Here is a 19,598-nt window from a genome sequence, read left to right on the forward strand (position 1 = left end):
CTACCCTGACAGCAGAGAGCTCAGTGCGGGACTTGAACTCCCAAACCGTGAGATCATGATCCGAGCTGAAGTCAGATGCTTACTTAACCAGCCGAGCCACCCAGGCACCCCTCGGGTAACTTTAAATAGAATGTTTTTGAATCCTAAAATTATTTAAGACAAAATTTAGTCAAGCGATATTTTCTCATCTCAGCCTCTAAAGTCTACTGACTTCCATTTTCTTTTCAAAGCATATAATAAAACATTTAAAAATCTAATAACTTATAGTGTCAATGTTAATTGTTTTCCTATTTAGAAGTTCTTGGCCCATGAAAAATCTGACTCCGCTTTCAAAATCTTGATCTCTAAAACGAAATATAAACCATACCCCTGTTACTACTGCTACCCCCTTAGACAATTTTATTTCCTATATCACAGTCTAATGAATATGTGGATTATAATGAATCCTTTTATAGATTCTCTTGAAAAACAAGCCCAAAATAGGAAGAAAAGAGTGAGGAAGATGGGAAGCCAGTGGCGGTATATTTTAAATTATCTTCGGGTGTCTTTTGTTTTTTGTTTTTTTAAATGTCTTTATGTTCTACAGTTCACCCATTTAGAGTGTACCGTTTAATGGTTTTTACAATCTTAAACATATTTGATGCATTCTGACTTCTTAGGCCCTGAAATTTCTGTTTACTTAAAAAAAGGAGTTTTTATTATGGGGAATTTCAGATACATACAGAGTAGAGCAGAGGAGTATAATGAACCCCAAGTGCCCAATACCCGCCTCCCCTCTGACCAGCCCTTTGTCTTCACCCTCGCTCCTTCGGTAAGGTTATTATGAGGCACACGCAGACATTGTGTTACTACTTCCGTGAACGTTTCGGTCTCTGTATACATAAGATGATTTAAAAAAAAAATGACCATAATCGTGTTCACATCCATAGATTTTAGTAATTATTTGATATTAACCAGTGTTCAAATTTCTAATGTAAAAAATTGTAGTTTTCTTTTATATATTTTCATATAGTTTTTATTAACTTGCAAGTTGGCAGAAAATTTGGGGTCGTGTTAAATATTTATACGAGATATTTTAATATCTGCTTCAAATAAATGTGTGCCTCTGAAGTAGAATCCCACAGATGCCAAGATCTATTTTACTTCCCGTTTTCCTGCACAAAAAAAGTTCTCTGACCTCTTTTTTGGCAATGTGAGTCTGTCTCTCTGTGGCTTATCAGGAGGAGGCCTCTTCTCTCAATTTTTGTGAATATCTGATTGGTTTGAGACTTCCTGGTCTTTTTCTTACTCTTCTTGTTTGCAGGATTGAGGGAACCTGAACATTCTGTACTGAGGAAACAGAACAGAGGGTTGAATATGGCAGAAGTCCATCTTGCCTTCAGGATGGTGCTCTTATGGTATAAGTAATGCATTCATTTGGGGGTGGAATGGAGTGGGCAGGGGTGGGGAAATTATTAACGGAATTGATTTCCACTTAAGGGTACGAGTATTAAAAAGGAATGGCCGTGGGAACTAAGGCAATTTGTGACTTTGGAGGAAGTGACTCGCTTTGGAGAGCACCATTGGACAAGGGAAAGGGACTTCTGTTGGCTGTATAACCCATTAACTGTATCTCCCTAAGAAGATACAGTTTGAATAATAACAGTGTAGGAATAACTGTAGTCATTTAGAATTCTGTACAGGTCAAATCCCGTTACAACGGATTTCAGTAGGATATCCACATTCCATATTTGTCTTTTTGACAAAGTATCGATATACAGTATGTCACATTACGGTACTTTTTTTGTTCTTCACTTTCCTTGGAGAGAACAAGCCCGGGAATTAACGTCTGGGGGGCATTTGGCCCCATTCAGCATCCTGATTAACACTGTAGCCAGTTTCCCCGCTGCGCTGCTCCGATCAGGGACGCGAGCTTGCCCAGTGCCCGCCAGCTCCGGCCCAGAGGCCATGCCTTGAGCTTCACAGCGCGGGAGTGGCCTTCCATCACCCCAACAACAGTGCAGTGAGCGCCCCGATTGCTTGGTGCTTTGGGGGAAGACTAACAATAAATAAAAGATGGAGTCCCTATTCATTAGGAACTTGTAGGCCACTGGGGAGAGAGGAGACGCTAAAGTCAGAGTCTGAGGTAACGGTTCAGTAAGGGGAGTATTTTGGAATTAAGGAAGGAGGAAAGCTTTAACGGTTCCCAGTTACTCCTTCCTAGAGTCCGTCATACCATACGTCACGCTGTCGGCAAACATCTAAAAGTATTTCCGTAGCGTTTTCATTTTTGTAGCTTTGATCGTAACGGGATTTCACCTGCAGCATCTTTTCATCAGAGAAACGCAGATTACGCAAACGAAACTATATGTCCTCCATTTGTATTTTTCTGTACTTTGTACAAAATGAACTTAACTGGATGTTAAAGATGTTGCCGAATATGTATAAGTGCGAGGTTTTTGCAGATAGCTTCATGAACGTGGGTATTTGTTTACTTTTATATCGCATAAGCCAGCACGTGTACGGTTTGTGCAGAACACACATTAAGACGTCTGTGCACTGTTTCCGTATATGATGGATGCGAGCCCCGCTTTAAATCACTACAGTCTTGAATGGTGCTAGAGTAGCTGGTGTTGCTTAACGTGGCATTTTTTTTCCCCTGTCCACACTTTCCACCCTCGGTACAGGTATTTTTGATAAAGCTGTGGAATGGAAAGGTATGTTTTTCACGGGATGTTCCAGAATCTTTTACCTTAAAATTTTTAAAAAGCTCCCTGTGGGCTTCCTTCTGTGTCTGGCTTAAGCCGACGTAGTTCAATGATAACAAGTAACATTTCTGGAGGTGATATTTGAGTATAAAATGTCGACACGATCCTTAAATTTCTGACTTGCTTTTCTCCATCCCCTTATTAAAGATACTGTGAAGGCTTTTAAAGCATTTGGGGTGGGGGTGGGGGGGCTTTTAAAACATACGATCTGTGCCTTGAAGAGAGAACGGAGCCAGAGAGTCATTTAAGGTACTTAATGATCTAGTTGTTACTTGCCAGATCCCTGGCTTCCAATAATTTGCAATTTCATTGAGGAAAGTGATACACGGATCCCTTAATCCATGAAATAAGCTTAGGGGCTTTATTAAATTTGCACGACCCTCTTTTTGGCGGAGGAAGAATTCAGATCGAGCCAGGGACAGGCGGAGCGAGCAGGGCCAGTCTGTGAACGTACCAAGTTGGCAGGCTCGTCGCCCACGTTCGGTGCTGCGTTTCCCGCCCGCACAGGGCTTTCTTCTCTGTCCCAGTTCTGTGCTGACCACCACTTGCCCTGGGTGTGTGTACACTGCCCGTTCTTGTAGGAAGGAGGCTTCCTCGGGATAGTGTTGCCTTGAAGGAACCGCCTACCTAAATCGGGGAGACCACTTGACGGTCGGTCTCGGGAAGGCCTGATTGGAAGAGCGCCCCCTATTGACTTTCCTCGGACAATGAAATTGTGAAAAGGTACAAGGCTGTGGGGTGTCGACAGCACATTCCTTTTCCTGGAGAGAAATGAAGCGATTCCTTGGGTATCAGTATTAGCGTGGGCACTGGTGGGGCATTTTAGCCTGCCGCTGGTGGCTTCAGTGGGTTGAGAAACATTCATTAAAGATCTGTGATGTTTTATAAACCCTGACTGTTCTGGTGGTTGCAAAGTTAGTGTCTGTGTGGTGTTCCCCATCTTACCGGAAGTGTTTGCTTTTTCTCATTCGTAGAGGTCCTGTAATAAAGAGGGATCCGAACAAGCTCAGAAAGAAAATGAATTTCAAGTAAGTAATTAAGTCCGTTCTGCGTCTGTATGAGGTGTAAACCCGTGTTAGCCCACGTCGGCGCTCCGGTCTCGGTGCCTCTTTCCCGCCCCTGGACGGCCCTGGTCTGTCGGTCTCAGGGCAAGGGCTCTTGCCACACTGGGGTTAAGACCGAGCGTGCAGCCGGTATTTTCAGTTCCTCCTGAGTGTAGGCAGTGGACGTGTGGTGCCCCTGTGGCAACCTAGACATTATTTGGGGTGCTGGGAGAGGGCAGTTTGGGGAGACGGTTGTGCGTGATAGGCATGTGCTGCTGCTCTGACCCCCTTCTCTGGTCACGCGCCCCTCTGCTAAGCAGGCACTGCCTGGTGCAAGCAGGGGTGCCTTTTCCCAGAGTGGCAATCCGGTCAGAGAGGCTTCTTCCCAATTAAAATGACCTCACTCTCTGAAATGCTCACACTCAGAGAAGAGCCTGGGGTCGGGAGCACTGCTGTGTCCACACCTGGCCCCTCTATGAGGCTCAGAAGTGGGGAGTCTTGAGAGTGATCTCCACGTTCCGGGGAGTAAGCAACTTTTGAGCATACTGTCCCAACATGTGCAAGTTTGTGTATAAGTATACACCCCCCCCACACACACAACACAGACATAAAACCTGCATCTACACACGCGTATGTAAGTACACTGGCTTCCGCACTGTATTCGAATTACTCAAATGGTCTAGAGGTAGGAACTGAAAAGAGGTGAGGTCATGAAGAAACAGAAGTACTGGGAGTGACTTCCTTCTCGTGTCGCGGTGCATTATTGTGGGTGCGCCCTTCCCTGGAGACCCTCGTCTAGTGGATCTGGAACTTGTGCTCTCTGGGTGACCGCTGACAGAGACGCCCTTGGGCAGGAAGTGATTGACAGTGAGTTTGCAGCCATTTGAGGCCTTTGCCTGTGGACCTTCGTGTGTGCCGGCGGTAGAAAAGGCTGGGCCACCAGGGCCACTGGGGCCTCCGTGACACAGACCCCCCGTGCGCCTCCAGTTCTGACTCCCCTTCTCTGCAGCACTCGATAGCACCCTGCCCTTTCTGAACGCTTTCTTCCCCTCCTCGGCCCCTTTTCAGGCCTGACCTCCTAGCGTCTCAAATGCCAGAATGCCCGTGACTTGCCCGAGGCTCTCCTCCCATGCTGCCCCTCGTCCCTGGGTCGCTTCCCGGCCCTGACCCCTGCCTGGGGTAGCGCCACCCGCCGCCGCCTCTCAGTGGCGTCACCAGGCCCAAGACGAACGCACGGACTCCTCCCCACCCCGTCCTCTCGGCAGAACCTCAGTTTCTCCTTTCTCTGCAGACAGAGGGCGGGGAGTCACCTCCGATATCCCCTTCTCTCCCTCGCCCCGTATCCGAACCCCGAGTCTATTTTCCTCTGAACTCTACCGAGGGTCTGTGTGCCCGTCTCCTCTGGAACCGCCCACCTCCAGGGTCCAGGCTCCCGCCATCTCCTCTGGGGGCGCTGCTTCCGCTCCCCCTCCCGCTCGAATCGCTCCTCTGGTCAGGTCAGCCTCTCGCCTGACATCCTTCAGTGCTCACTCCACCCCAGGTCGGGTTGGGCTTTATCCCAGCAGGTGCCTGTCTGATCCTGCTGAACCTTCCGTTCTCCCCTTCGTCCCGCATCCACATTCCTGCTCCAGCCACGTTCTCCTAAACTGGTTTTCTTGTAGCCACAGAGCCTTTGCCGATGCTGCTCCTTCCGGCTGGAGTGCTCCCCACTGTGCCCGCTTCCCACCCCCACTTGTGCACGTAATGGGACGTCACTCGGGGTTGCTTCCCCAGGGAGCCCTCCTGCTCTCTGGACTGGACGTGCGTGTCTGTTCCGTGCCCGCACCCCGAGCGCCATATGCCGCCACTCCGCTCCTTGTCAGGCCGGGGTTTTCAGTGTCAACGCGATTCACGTCTGCCTCCTCCTCTTGTGAGATTCTAGACTCAGGGCAGCACCTCGCCACCCCGTGTGGTCTCGCCACGGCTGTCCTGCCTGGTGTACAGCAGGCGCAGTATAGAATTGTTGAACGTCGGCTGCAGCTGGAGCCAGTGGACAGCTCTGGAACATTCTGCCCCTTGCCCGCTGGTGCACACGCTCCTTGTCCCTTCCCCTCCTCCGTCCAAGATGCCCTTGCCTCGGGTGACCCGTTGGTCACCGCCACGCTTCTTCCTCCTGTGCCTGCTGGATTTCCACTCAGAGCCCAGCAGCAAACAGCGGGTGCTCTGATTGTAATTTCTTTGGGTGAAAAGGTAGGGATTTGGCTGCGGGAATGGGGAAGGTGGTTTTTCTTCTTGGAGCCCCTTTGGATGGCTGGCCTCTGTCTGTAATCTTGTCCTCTCTCTTCTGAACGTTTCCCCCACCACCTGGCCTCTCCACAGGCTCACTGTCTCAGAGACTGCTCCCCAGCCCCCTTCTCCAGGCCGACTGGTGGGGGGGGGGGGTGGTGTCTTTTCGCTTCTTCCCCGTTCCTCTGTTGAAAACCGTCAGAGAGCTGCCCTGGTTCGCTGAAGATTTCCATGTCCAGCTTGGTCTTTGGGCCCAGCCACCTGGCCTTCTCTAAGCCCGTACCTGAGCAACATCATTGGCGGGAAACCGCTTGGCCGGGGAGGACCGCCCCCGGCAGGCCACGGAGCCCCAGTCTTTGGTGGCTGCTATGCTCTCGGCCCTCGTCTGTCCACTTGCAAGCATGTGAACTGTCTGTGTTTGCACCTGCCCTTTCCACGGGCTGGTCCTTCCCTTGGGCTCCAGACTCCAGCTGTCCTCTCTCCCTGTCTGCGGGCGCGTTGCTCCTGTCCCTCGTGGCGGACAGAGCTTGCTGGCCTTGCCTGCTCCCTCTTGTAGCAGGATTTCTTGAGGGAGTATGAGAGTACTTATATACTCTGTTTCTCACTTCCCGATCAACCTTTTTTTTTTTTTTTGAAAAAGTTTTGAGCGCGTGGAATAGCACAGAATAATTTAGTAAACACCTTTATGCCACCGCGCAGAATTTGTAGCTGACTTAATCATATTGCTGATTTCAGTCTTTTTTTTTTTAATTTATTTTGAGACAGCATGTGCGCAAGTGGGGGAGGGGCAGAGAGCGTGTTAGAGAATCCCGAGCAGGCACCCCACTGTCAGCACAGAGCCCCACGTGGGTCTCGAACTCAAAACCGTGAGATCGTGACCTGAGCTGAAATCAAGAGTCAGCTTAACCGACTGAGCCACCCAGGCACCCCCTGATTTCAGTCTTTTCTAGATGCATTTCTTTATTTTTAACTTTTTATTTCAAACGAATTGTAGACACAACGGAAGTTTGCTTTCAAGCTAGTACAGAGAGCTCCCATACGACCCTCCCCCGACCTCCCCTGACGTTAACACCTGACACACCCGTGGAGACCAACGTGGCCCAGTAACAACGACTTGAGTTTCCCAGGTGTTTCCACTGTTGCTCTGTTCTGAGATGTGGCCAGGACCCCAGTGCTGCGTTTGCTGGTCGTTCCCCCCTTAGTCCATGTATCTGCTTCCGTGTGCCTCACGGTCCCAGCGCTCGCTGGGCACTGGGCCCAGCCACGTCCCCTCAGGTTTGGGTTTGTCTCGTCTTTTCTCATGACCGGAACGAGGTTATGCATTTTGGGCAAGAATACCACAGAAACGCTGTTGTGTCTTCTCAAGAAGTTCATAAGTTTGATATTCTATTCCTGGATTTTAATTTCTTTTAATACATCTTTTAAGTTTAGTTTTGAGAGAGAGAGACAGTGCAAATGGGGGAAGGGCAGAGGGAGAGGGAGGGAGAGGGAGGGAGAGAGTGGGAGGAGGGGCAGAGAGAGGGAGAGAGAGAATCCCAAGCAGGCTCCACGCTGCCAGCGCCGAGCCCGATGTGGGGCTTGACCCACAGCCCGTGAGATCACCGCCTGGGCCAAAACCTAAGGTCGGACGTTTAACTGACTGAGCCACCCAGGCACCCCTGGATTTTAATTTTGTAAAGGAAAATGATCTATCATTATAGATAAAATGAAAAGTCTGCCTAGACACTTCTGCCCCTGTACCCCTCACTCCCCTGGAGAACCATTCTTGTTTTGGTCACCGACGACTTCCACGTGCTCGGATCCAGTGGCCACTTTGCTCCGCCCCTGAGTTTTGCCTGAGTGTGGTTGCACACGCAGCACCACACTCTCTCCATCACGGCTGTGCCCTCTCCGCCTCCTCTCCTGCTCCCTCCTCCTCCTGCTGCCCCCATCTGAATCGTTCACAGACATGAGATGTCAGCGTTTTTGTTGCTTTTTAAAAGGAAACACATTAGAAAATGCTAGAAAGTCTGGCACAGTCGTGAGCACATAAGGTTTGTTTTAAGGATCGAGTGGGTCCAGAGTGTGCTCCTCACTGTCGCCGGGAATTCTCAGGCCCTTTGTGGGTTCCTCCCCTTAAATGCTCCGCGCTGAGGTTTCTCCGGCCGGGCCTCCTCTTTCCTGGTGGCTGGGCTCCCGGCGCCCGCCCCTCCCCTCCCTCGAATGTGCCAAAGTCACTCCCGCCTCGGGACCTCCGTCTCACCCTCAGGTGTCCTTGTCATTTCCTGGAAGCAGCTCTGTCCTGCCCCTGCCGCAGGGCTTGTGCGTTGTCTGCTTCTCTCTCCGGGATACGGGTCCCTGCAGGCTCTTCCGGTTTCCCTGGGGCCAAGTAAATGGTTTCAAGCGGAGGTAGGACCTTCTGTCCTAAGAAATTAGGACCAGTGTCTGGATGGCCAGTGGCGGCGCCTGGGCCAGTGCTGGGGCGGTGAACTGGGTCGCTCTGGTCCCGTCTGGTTCTTTACTCGCTTAAGTAGCAAGCAGGGAGGTGTTTGGAGACCTGGCGGTTCCCAAAAGGCTGGCACAAGTCGATGCCCTCATTCTGAGATGGCCCGCTCCCCTTTTTCTTCTTTTCTTGAGTAGGCTCCGTGTCCTGCATGAGCCCAATGTGGGGCTCAGACTCAGGACCCTGAGATCAAGAGTCGGTCGCTTAACCGACTGAGCCACCCAGGCGTGCCACCTGCTATCCTTCTTAACCCATTTTAACCATTTTTCTTGCTTGTGATTGTTTTCCTTCGTTTCTTCCTCCTGACTTTTCCCCCCACGCACCAGCTCCTCTTCCTCCCTACCGGGAATAAATATTGAACTGCGATACTACATATGAACAAAGAGATTTCTTATTTATAGTGTTTGGAGCAATGCCAGAGAGAACTGCAAAGTTCTTAAGTCTCTTTCCATCTTCTCTCCATCCTGGCGATGGGTTGACTCAACTCTAGAGGATTCTGGACAGTGTGTGTGTTCAGCCCGAGTGCCAGCGACAGCACGGCCTGTGAGGTCAGTCCCCAGTAACCTTTGTACTGAGTGGACACGATGCGCAAAATGCTAAGGCTACTGAGGTAACGTGGTGGGTCTTAACTCTGTATAAAGTTTGTAACTTCGAACGCGCAGGCCTGTTCAGGATCGGGCACTCGGATGTTTTATACGGCGCCAACCCTAAGGCCCTTAGGCTTAGTCACTCCACACAGAGGGAAGCCAGAAAACAAATTTTGATTCCGACAAAATCTGGATACCCAGACAGAAGAAATCCTGATGCAACTCTTTGAAATTGTGAGACGGGAGGGTGTGCAGAGGGGAGGGTGTGCCGAGGGCTGCACAGAGCCACCACGGACAGCCTGTCCGCCTCCACACCCCCGTCCCCCGTCCCGCGGTGCCCGGCCTGCATGCGCCTTGGCATTTCACTCCACACCGACATCCAGGTGAGAGTCTGAGAGGCACCTTGCAGATCTGCGCACACTCTCCTGCGGGGTGTCTCTGGCGCGGGTCGTCGGGCCGCCAGGGACTCCACCTCCTTCGAGGGGTTCAGAAATAAAACCTGTCTGACCCTCGACCCTGTTCTCCACGCCGTTAACCTGACAGGGCAGTGCCGTGTGCGGTCATTGTCTGCGTCTGCCCAGGTTGCCATAACAGGCTCCGTGGGGGTGCGGACAGCACACGTTTATTTCTCGGCGCTGCGGGCCGGACACCTGAGATCAGGGTGCCGGCACGTTTGGGGTCTGGCGGAGCCCTCTTCCTGGCCTGCGGGTGCGGTCTTCTCCGAGCCCTCACATGGCAGAGGGACGGAGAGACAGAGGGAGGCACAGCGGGCTCTCTGGTGTCTCTTCGTGTAAGGACGCTGATCGCGTGGGCGCCCCGCACTCGTGACCTCATCTGTGCCCGTCCCCCTCCCAGAGGCCCGTCCTCACACACCATCACGCTGGGGGCCAGGGCTTCGGCGTGTGGATTTGGGGAGGACGCGGTATGGTTCATGGCAGCCGTAGGCGCAAAACTGCAAGTGAGTAAGTAAAGATCGGGTCTCACGAGGTGGTCAGCCCACAATTGTGGGAATAAATGACACACACGAGACGGTGGCTAAACTGGAATTATGCGGGACCACCAGCAAAGCCGTTTGCTCCCCAAAATGTGAAGGTGATCAAATGGCTGTTTACTCCAGTGTGGTTCCGTGTCCTTTGGAAAAGCAGCTTCTCTGTTTTCTTCTCTGTGACGTTAGCGCCCTGTCATTGCCTGAGTTGGTCCCGTTGCGCGTGTTTGTAACATGAGCGTACAGAGCTGCTTCGCTTTGCTCCGTGTTTGTGCGGGATCGCACTCCCCACGGCACGTTTCTTAACAAGGGGTGAATAAGAATCCTCTGAAAGCTCCCCCCGCCCCCCACGCCCGCTGGCCCCTCCTCAGACACAGTGACTTAGAGGTTAATTCGCTGTTTAATGGCAGAGGACTGAGGAGTGAATTTGAACTGAGGCCAAAAGATGAGTTTTGTAGGCAGGATGGTTGTGGATCCACCTGAGTCACTGGGACTAGAGACCGTTTAGGAGCCTCGGGGATTTTGGCAAGAGACAAAGTTAAACCGGCAGCAAAGACTAGGGATAAGAGCAGGGCATGGAGGCCGGGGATGTTCTGCGCCAGGGCGCTCTTTGGACGGAAAGACAGGCCCAGGTCTGTCAGTCGTCCTTGAGGATGGGTTCGGTGGCAGAAGGCCCCCGCGCTCCTGCTCTGCGCTCGCGGCTGAAAAGCAGGCCAGCACCCCCCTCTCCAGAGCGGACGGCATTGTGGCGGCCTTTGAGAAGGTGCCATGGGTGGAATTCAGAGAAGTTCTAAGATAGATACGAGCAGTAAAATACCAACAGATACTCTGTTTTTGGAATCAGCGACCCAGTTAAACTGGAATTTGAAATCTTACTGATATAGTGTGACCCCTGCAAGCACGGACCCTGCACGTTACAAGATGTTGATCTCTGTGTCTTCGCGTTCAAGATGGGGGTGGCGGTCATGACGCCCAGTCGTAGAGTCGCTGGGGGTGATGCCGCTGCTCCCGTGGAAGCGCCCGTGCCTGCGCACCCTCAGCCCTCAGGAAACATGTGCTGTGTTGCTGTCTGTTCTAGGGGGCCGAGGCCATGGTTCTGGAGAGCGTTATGTTTGCCATTCTCGCAGAGAGGTCGCTGGGACCCAAGCTCTACGGCATCTTCCCCCAAGGCCGCCTGGAACAGTTTATCCCGGTAAGATGTGTTCTGCACCCGTCGGCCGGCACGCGCCGCAGACAAAAGATGGATTCTTGCCCTTGTGGCCGCAAGAGCCCGAGACGTCGTGCTCTGGCGTAGCAAACGTGACGCGTTATTCCATTGCATCAGAAATAAAGAAAAAACAAATTTCTGTTGCGTTTACATTAGCACCTCTGTCTTTCTGCAAAGATGTTCATCCGAATGAAAAATCTGTATGAAGCCTACATTCCACTGACCCCTAAGGCTGCTTACCCCGGCATTTTCCCCCTTCACCTTGTTCCTGTGGACGTCTGGGCCTCCTTTAGAAGTCACAGCCGGTCCCCGTGGCCCTGGCCGTCGCGTGCCACACCCGGGTCTTCGCCCCGTGGGGCCACCACTGCTCTTTGCCTCGTCTCCCATCTCACTCCCTCTGTCTGAGTCTCCCCAGCTCCCACGGGCCGTCAAGTGCCTCTGGCGTTTCAGGGCCCGGCTCAAATCCCGTTTCCCAGAGTTGGGAGCGTTTGCCCTTTCTTGCTGTCCTGAGGCATTTCTGATGTTGCTCTAACGTCCAGACCCGCGTGTCTTGCTTAGAGTTACGTGTGAGTAAACCCACGAAGGGCTTTGGGCCTCAAGAGCTCGCGTTAGAGGGAGCGTGGGGCGGCTCCGGGCCGTTTAGGTGGAGCTGCTGAGCCTGGCTGGCCTGCCTCCCCACTCACGGCCAAGCTCACAGATGTGGTGAAGGGTTCCTCTTCTTCGGCTGTGGGGCCCCTCGAAAACAGGGTCACGCATGGCTGCCTTTTCCGGCCCGGCCTCACGTGGCCACCTGTACGGTTGGCCTGGCTGAAGGGAGGCCCTGCTCGCCAAGACTCAGCCCGTGTTCGGCGAGAGGCTGGAGGAAGGGCTGCTGATGGTCTGATTCCCCACAGCCCAGGGATAGGAGCCTCCTTGTGACCTGTCTCCCAGGAGGGGAACCCTCTTCTAGGTCGTGCGGTGGCGCCATACGAGCGGCCGCCAGCCGACAGGCCTCGGTCTCTAGCCTGGCACCTGGCTTGCCGCCTGGCGGTTGTTTTATTTATAACTGTCCCAGTAAGGACAGTAACATCTGGCTGCATGAGCATCAAATGAGATAATAATAAAGCATTTGAAAGAATTAAAAATCTAAAGCACTTCCTGTGGTTACGAGTGGCGACACGGATGCACCTTAAGATGACACTGAGCGACAAGACCAGGTGGTGAAGGCTACAGATAGGATAGGTCATTTTAATAAAGCCCTGGAAGCACTCCGGGAGCTGTGTGAAGTGTGCGCCTGTGGTGAAACTCCTCGTAGGGAAGGGAAAGGAGCAGGGACCGCAGCTCAGAATAACGGGGCGTCCTGTCCCGGACCAGGATGCGGGCGTCGGAGTGTCCGTGGGGTGCGTGCGGTTTTAGTTCTGTAGTTGCAGTGTCTTTATGTATAACGTTTGCTATGTCGTGAAGATTTTTAAAAATTCTGTTAAAATACTAGGTCGAACCACTTGAAACTACCGTTTTCCAACCGCTTTTGACCCCAGAGACGGTGATTGCATTTGGCTCGGCCTGATGGCACGTCTTACTTGCAAGTTTACTCAGGACTGCCGCGTGCGCCCCACCCCATCCGGTCCCCGTAGCCACGTTCCAGAGGGCACAGGAAGTGACCTCTGCGAACGCTGGTCTCCTGTTGCTCTTTCCGAAGGAGCTTAGAACCCTGCAAGGGGCTCATTTTTGAGCGCGGTTAGTCTTACACTTTCCACGGTGCCAAACAGATCAGGGGCGTTTTGTAACCGAGCCGAGGGAAAGCCGAGTGAACGCCCTGCCCTCGCCTTGGTGCCACCGCTCAAGAAGCTGCAGGGTCCCAGGTGCAGGAGGAGGGAGAGGTTGGGCCTGCTGCTTCCAAGGGAGCCCTGAGCTCTCGTCGCCGGGCTCCCACCATTTGTCAAGACCTGCCCGGCGGGCTGCTGGCCCAGGGCCCTTGCCTGCAGCGCCCGCCCTCGTTCGGAGCAGCCCGCCAGGGACTTGATGCGCTTCTCATTTTGTGGAAACCAGAAAGTCAGACGCAGAGGTCTGAGCAGCGTGCCTTTGGCCCCTATGCCTTTGGCATGAGGATTAAAGCCAGGGTTCGAGCCGGGTTTTTTTTCTCTAGCTTGGAGACTCCCCCTGTTCACCCTTGTGCTGTGCCGCTCTGGATTTTCGGAGGAGTGCCTCTTTGGGCTTCTGGAGGGGAGCAGTGCACGTGGGAAGGACGAACAGGTCTCAGTGGCTTGTGCTTTCCTCGTGAGGAGCTGGGACGTGCCTCCGGAGCGGGCGTGGCCTCGGGCCGCGGTAGTGGGGACTGGGAGCTCTGGGGGTGGCGGTGCCGGGAGCCGCAGTGGTGGGAGCTGGGCGCCTCTGTTTCTTCGCTCAGCTTTGCGCTCTGAGAGCCTGCTCTGTGCCAGGCGGGGGCTGTGGACGCCACCGTGGGCGAGGGGGCCGTGGCTCATGCTGAATTCCTGGCGGTGCTTCCGACTGGGACCACCTCTTGCCTGAGATGTGTCCGGGCGGGGTGTCCGAGCTGCTGAAGGAGTTAGACACGGGCTCGTGTGACAAACCGCTGGAAACCTGGAGCTTTTACCAGGGAAGAGGGCACGCTCTGGCGTCAGGCAGAGGGCAGGGAGCACGGAGTCCGCCTAAACGCTTACGTGCGGGGAGGACCTTCTCACGATTAAAAGGGTTCAAAGTGATACTGAGCTGTGGAGCAGGCCCCTCCCCCTTGCTGACAAATGCCATGGCGATTGCTGGGGCACTGTCCGCGGGGCACGGTGCCCGTTCCTACGGGACTTCGGTGCGCCGGAGGAGACTTAGATGCCCTACAGAACGGACTCCTAGTCCTTAGGCTTGTGTGATCGCACGCCTCCAGCTTCCCTGAACAAATGCCGTTTTCTGACTCCCTTTTTTATTCCAGAGCCGGCGATTAGACACTGAAGAATTAAGTTTGCCAGATATTTCTGCAGAAATAGCTGAGAAAATGGCCACATTTCATGGTATGAAAATGCCATTCAATAAGGAACCAAAATGGCTTTTTGGAACAATGGAAAAGTAAGTGGCCAAACCGCTTGGCTCTGACTCAGTTTTGTGTTAGCGGCCACCAGAGGTGCCAGCGTGAGTACTTGTTTGCCACGGTGGTCGGAGTCCTTCCTCTGGTCTGCCGGACGGGTGGGTGGGCAGGAAGTGAGTTTTCTAGAGAGCCCGGGGCTCCCCGCTGGCATCCCGTGGCTACGCTTCACGGGAGCTCCAGGAGGAGGCCACGGGGGACTGAGCGGTGGTTTCCGTTCTCCCCTTTCCTGCAAGGTATCTGAATCAAGTCCTGAGGGTCAAGTTTGCCGGGGAGCCCAGAGTGAAGCAGCTCCACAGACTCCTCCGCCACAACCTGCCTCTGGAACTGGAGAACCTGAGGTGAGGCGCGGTCCGTGGCGACGGCGCGGGTTTTCTTCTGGAACGGAGGTCGTGGGGGCGGCAGGCTGGGGGTGTCCGCAGAGGAGGGGAACCGTGCGCCGCAAGCTCTGGGGGGAAATGGAGTAGGAAACTCGGTGCTGGCCTCCGAGCAGGGGCTACCGCCGGCCTTTGGGGTGCAGCGGTGCAGGCCTCCGGCATTCGCCCCGAGTGCGGGCGGTCCCGGCCTTCCTCAGTCACATTTGCACGTGGTGCCCAGCAAGTGGTGACCGGGACGTTCTCCAAGGCGCTTGTGTTTTAGTAGGAGAGACGGAGACCAGCAAACACGTCCCGTAATGTCAAGTCGTGGTAAGAGGTGTGACGGAGACCAGAGGCAGACTGATGAGGAGGGTCATACTGGGGGGGGGGGGGGGGGCTGCGAGCCAGGACCCACAGCCACGTGAGGAGGGTCTTCCAGGAGGGGGCCCACACAGGAAGAGCTGGGCACCCCGGGGGCTCACGAGGGTCTCTGGGTTGAGCTGCCGTGGAGCTGTCGTCGCGTGATGGTGGCGCTCCCGGAGGCCACAAGAAAAGCACTGCACGGAGGCCGTGTGGCGCCGCGGAGCGTCCGTGCAGCGCCGGGCACAGAGATGGTGGCGCTCTGTCTCTGGCCTACAGTGTGACGAGTGACGACAAAACCTTCCTTTCCCAGGTCGCTGCTGGAATCCACCCCTTCTCCAGTTGTGTTTTGTCATAACGACTGTCAGGAAGGTAAGGATTGCTGCCTGTTTTGTGGAGCTGGCTTTGTGTGTCTGCTTGGAAGGCTGAGTGTGTGTGTGTGTGTGTGTGTGTGTGTGTGTGTGTGTGTCCACTGTGTGATGAGTGCCAGGGCCGCGGAGAGGGGAATGGCCGTGTGAATAATGGCAGGGCCGCACAATGGAGTGCTGTGTAACTGTTGAAAAGAACGAGGTCGAGTTTTTATACAGAAAAATCTCCAGGATGTGTTAAGAGAAAAAAAGCAACTTTTGGAAAAACACGGGGGGTATCCTCCCATTTTTGCAAGAAATATATTCACAGAAGAAAAAATGAGAATGTTCGCTAACCTGGGAGGATAAAGGATGGAAACTTCCCAAGTTACTTACTCGTTTAGTGTTTACTCTGGTGGACACAGGACTTCGGTAATCTGAGGGCACAGTAGGAGATGACCGTGGCCGGGATCGGTCCTGGGGGCCTCGTCCCCTCCACCTGCAGCGCCTCGCGGCTAATCGAGGTCACCTGCTCTCAAGATCAGTTCACTCTGCCATGGCCTTGAGTCTCTCTGCCTTCAGGAAATTACGATGCCGGATACCCCTTACTGTGAGCCACCTTTGCCCACCGTGACTTCAAATGGAGGCCCGGTCTAGCTGGGCAGGTCCCACGGGTGCTGCCGCGGTTCTCTGCTGTCCTTGTCCTCTCCGTCACTGTTGGCTCATGCCCACCCTCGGGCCGTTTGCCAGGCTCAGCGGTTTGTTTTTAATTTTAACAATAGTCCGTGTTGAGGGTCAGTCATCGATAAGACATCAGTTTGAGCCAAAATACGTTTTATTGAAGAGTTGATCATTGCTGGCCACGTCTCGCACAGTGTAGACGCGTCAACCACAGGTTTGCGTGGCAGCGGGCGGTAGCGGCACAGACGTCACCGGGGGCGTGAGGGAGGCCGGCTGCCGGCGGTGGCCATGTGTGCAAGGGCCAGAGAAGCTGGGGGCGTCTGTCTCCCTTTTTCTGCCGCTTTGGGCATCTGCTTCCGAGTCTCCTTTTGCTGGCCACCGGAAACAGAAGATGGATGCCGAGAAGCCTAGAAAGTGCACCTCCTGCAGAAACCCCGGAGAGAGAGGGGCCGAAAACCTAGCAAAGCCTGGCTCGCCGGTGCCACCCCCCAGCCCCGTAGTCACGCTGAACGTCGTGTAGAGTGTGGGGGTCTTGGAACGTGTGTCTGAAGAGCCAGTCTGGCAGTCAGTTCACTTGTGGCCCGGAATTCGGCCTCACGGGACCTGTGGCGGAAGGAACGCCACCTGTGGCCTCCTCCTCAGGAGGAGAAGTGGGTGAGGCGAAGCGGTGGGGCCGAGTATGGTCCCCGGAGCCATACGCACGGTAGCTGCCCTCACCGGTGACATCCTTGTCGGGGGGGACACCAGGACGCGGCTCCCTAGCTGGTGGGCCACATCCGGCCCGTCTGCCACCCCGCCTCAGCGCTGCCGGGCATGTTGGGTCAGCCAGAACTCTGGCATGCCAGTCCAGAGTCGTCTTCTGCACCCCTGTGTGAAACGACTGGGGAGTACTGCCCCAGCAAGCGAATGGCGGGCCATTCTTGTTCGGGGGTAAGCCCGGGGCCGTGTTACTCTTGGGCTGCTGTGAACAGGGGCTCTTGTGTCCGCGCGGCCCGGGCCTTCTGTTTTGGGGGTGGGGGGTGGGTGTGACAGTGCTGCTCCTGGGACTCTGTGGCCTGCGTTCACTCGTGTGGTTCGGATTCCCGGAGGGGATCAGAACCGCTCTTGGCCCTGCCGGTCAGGGGCTCGTGCCTTCGACTGTGAAGCCCACAGTAAATGGCACGTCGTCGAAACCTTTTTTGCAGGTAACATCTTAATGCTGGAAGGCAGAGAGAATTCTGAAAAGCAGAAACTGATGCTCATCGACTTCGAGTACAGCAGTTATAATTACAGGTAACACGTTACAGTAAAATGTGTTTATTTCCGTATCGTTCTATTAGGTTAATGATGCACGTAGGAAACAATTAGAGCAGAAAACAGGCAGCAGTGCCAACAAAATACAGCGGAAGCTGGTGCGTCTGCCCCCGCGGCCTGCAGCGGTGCGTGAGGCAGCGAGGCCTGTTCTCCGTGGTTCGCGGGGAGCAACGGTGTGAGGAGTCACGACGCACAACTTGGTATTTTGTCGGTGTCAGAGGTCAGAGCCCTGAGTGCAGGAGGCTCTCGAACCATTGCTTTTTTTCTTTTTTAAGTGTTTTTTTTTTTTTGAGTGAGTGCACACGCATGTGCAAGTGGGGGAGGGGCAGAGAGAGAGCGAGCGAGAGATTGAGATTGAGAGAGGGAGAGGATCCCAAGAGGCTCCACACTGGCAGCACAGAACCCAGTGCGGGCCTCCCTCCCACAAACCGTGAGATCGTGAGCTGAGCCAGAATCCAGAGTCCGACGCTCAATCGACTGAGCCACCCAGGCGCCTCTTGAGTCATGGGCACTTTCGTGGCTCCGGTCGGCTGTGGTTCTGGTAACTGCCCCGTCGGCTCTCCCTGTCACTGACGCTGTCATCCCCGGGGAACCTCGGGAAGGACAGTTTGTTGCTGGGAGGGGTGCTCACGACTCGGCCTTTGTCCTTCTCTGGCCGGGGAGCCTTGTGCCGTGGCAGGGTGCCCGCTTCGCAGCGTCTCTTACCTCTCTTTCAGGGGATTTGACATTGGGAATCATTTCTGTGAGTGGATGTATGACTATAACTATGAAAAGTACCCTTTCTTCAGAGCCAACGTCCTGAAGTACCCCACCAAGAAACAGCAGGTAGGAGACTACTGGGTGGAGGCTTGATGGGAGGTAAATTACATGAGTCAGTTTTATGCAGTTAGAATCGATTACTTCTTCAATTTTCACAGGACCCTTGTGAAAGGGTCAGTCAGAATGGTTCAGCAGACCCTTTTGCTCTAAAAGGTTATTTTGTGTCAAGACACAAACTTGACATTTTAATCCCTGAGCCGGCGATAACCTGTGTTCGGTTAGAGAGTGGTCTCTCGTGTAGCTCCTTCTGGTTTTTTCCAGAAAGCCCAGCCTCTGTTCTGCTCTCTGGCCCTCTTTTTGGAGATCACGGTGTTTCCTGTGTGTGTTTCACTCCCTGCAGACAGAAGGAATCTTCCGGGCAGCATGACTTGGGAGCCGCTGTGGTGCCAACCAGTTCCCTGTCCTGTCCCGAGTGTGGGGGTCGAGGGGCCGCGTGAAGAATCACCCTGTGGGAATCTCCCCCTTGGGAGCCCCTCCTCCATTCCTCAGCCCGCTGCCGGAGCGGCTGGGGATAAGTGGGTAGCGGGGTGGAAGCAGGCCAGGTTGTGGACAGGGAGGGCCAAGCCCGCTTCCCTGAGCCTGTGCAGGACGGCGTCTCTACCCGCTTCGCGACCCCCCTGCCACAGAACCGCTCTTCCCGCGGAACCCCTGCCGGTGAGCGGCATTTCAGAGAGGTCAGAGCGGCGCGAGGACGGGGATGCAGCCAGCTGCTGCTGTAACTCACTCGGGACGTGTTTCTCGGTCACTCGCCTGCGCCAGGCGCGGTGGTGGCGTCTTCGGTCGATGGCCCACACGCCAGGGGCTGCGGTTCAGATGTCGACTTGCTGTGGGACGGAAACTGCGTTGCCCTCTTCTCGCCACGTCGTAGGGCCAACTGTGATGAACTTGAGAACCAGTTGGCCGGGCTGGTTCTGGCCCTCAAGGTCATGCTGTGTGAGAAGGAAGGGAGGGGAAGAGTAGGCCATTTAGCCTGAGGAAGAAGAAACAGCCGTCTTCGGGTATGTGAATTTTTGCCTCACTGAAAAGAAAGCAGACCTTTGTAAAAACTGGGCAGCCCTAGAGGTGAGACCCCTCAAGCCGGGAAGAGGGGCTTTTCAGTAAGAAGGCAGGTTTCCTGTTAGCGCACAGAAGAGCGGTGTGACCGCCAGCACCGCACAGCAATGCAAATAGTTACTGGTCTTTTCTCGATACCCCTTCTGCACCGCTGAGGTAATCTCGCGCTTGCCTCACTTTAGGCCGTTAATGAGATGTTTTAAAATGTTAAACCATCTTAGAATTTCTAAAATAGACCACTCGAGTGAAGTGTGTTATTTTGGAGCGCTCTCTTGGATCCAGTTAAGCAATCTCTCACTT

General features: G+C 54.1%; 1 protein-coding gene across 12 annotated transcripts in view; it reads left to right on the top strand.

The window, feature by feature from the left end:
- Positions 1-19,598, top strand: part of CHKA (choline kinase alpha) — a 61,181-nt gene that overhangs the window by 34,139 nt on the left and 7,444 nt on the right. For 5 of the 12 annotated variants that reach the window (XM_078433761.2, XM_078433752.2, XM_078433755.2 and 2 more), the window contains 7 exons: positions 3,722-3,775; positions 11,188-11,301; positions 14,240-14,373; positions 14,626-14,730; positions 15,419-15,477; positions 17,318-17,405; positions 18,143-18,251. In XM_078433761.2, coding sequence (XP_078289887.2) covers positions 3,722-3,775; positions 11,188-11,301; positions 14,240-14,373; positions 14,626-14,730; positions 15,419-15,477; positions 17,318-17,405; positions 18,143-18,251 — 663 coding nt within the window. Of the gene's footprint in view, positions 1-2,666; positions 2,697-3,721; positions 3,776-11,187; positions 11,302-14,239; positions 14,374-14,625; positions 14,731-15,418; positions 15,478-17,317; positions 17,406-18,142; positions 18,252-19,598 lie in introns of all 12 variants that reach the window. The other 7 variants (XM_078433754.2, XM_078433756.2, XM_078433760.2 and 4 more) reach the window with 4 other exon arrangements.

The sequence above is a fragment of the Panthera onca genome, chromosome D1 (genome assembly GCF_046562875.1).
Source record: "Panthera onca isolate mPanOnc1 chromosome D1, mPanOnc1 haplotype 2, whole genome shotgun sequence".
Taxonomy (NCBI): Eukaryota; Metazoa; Chordata; class Mammalia; order Carnivora; family Felidae; genus Panthera; species Panthera onca.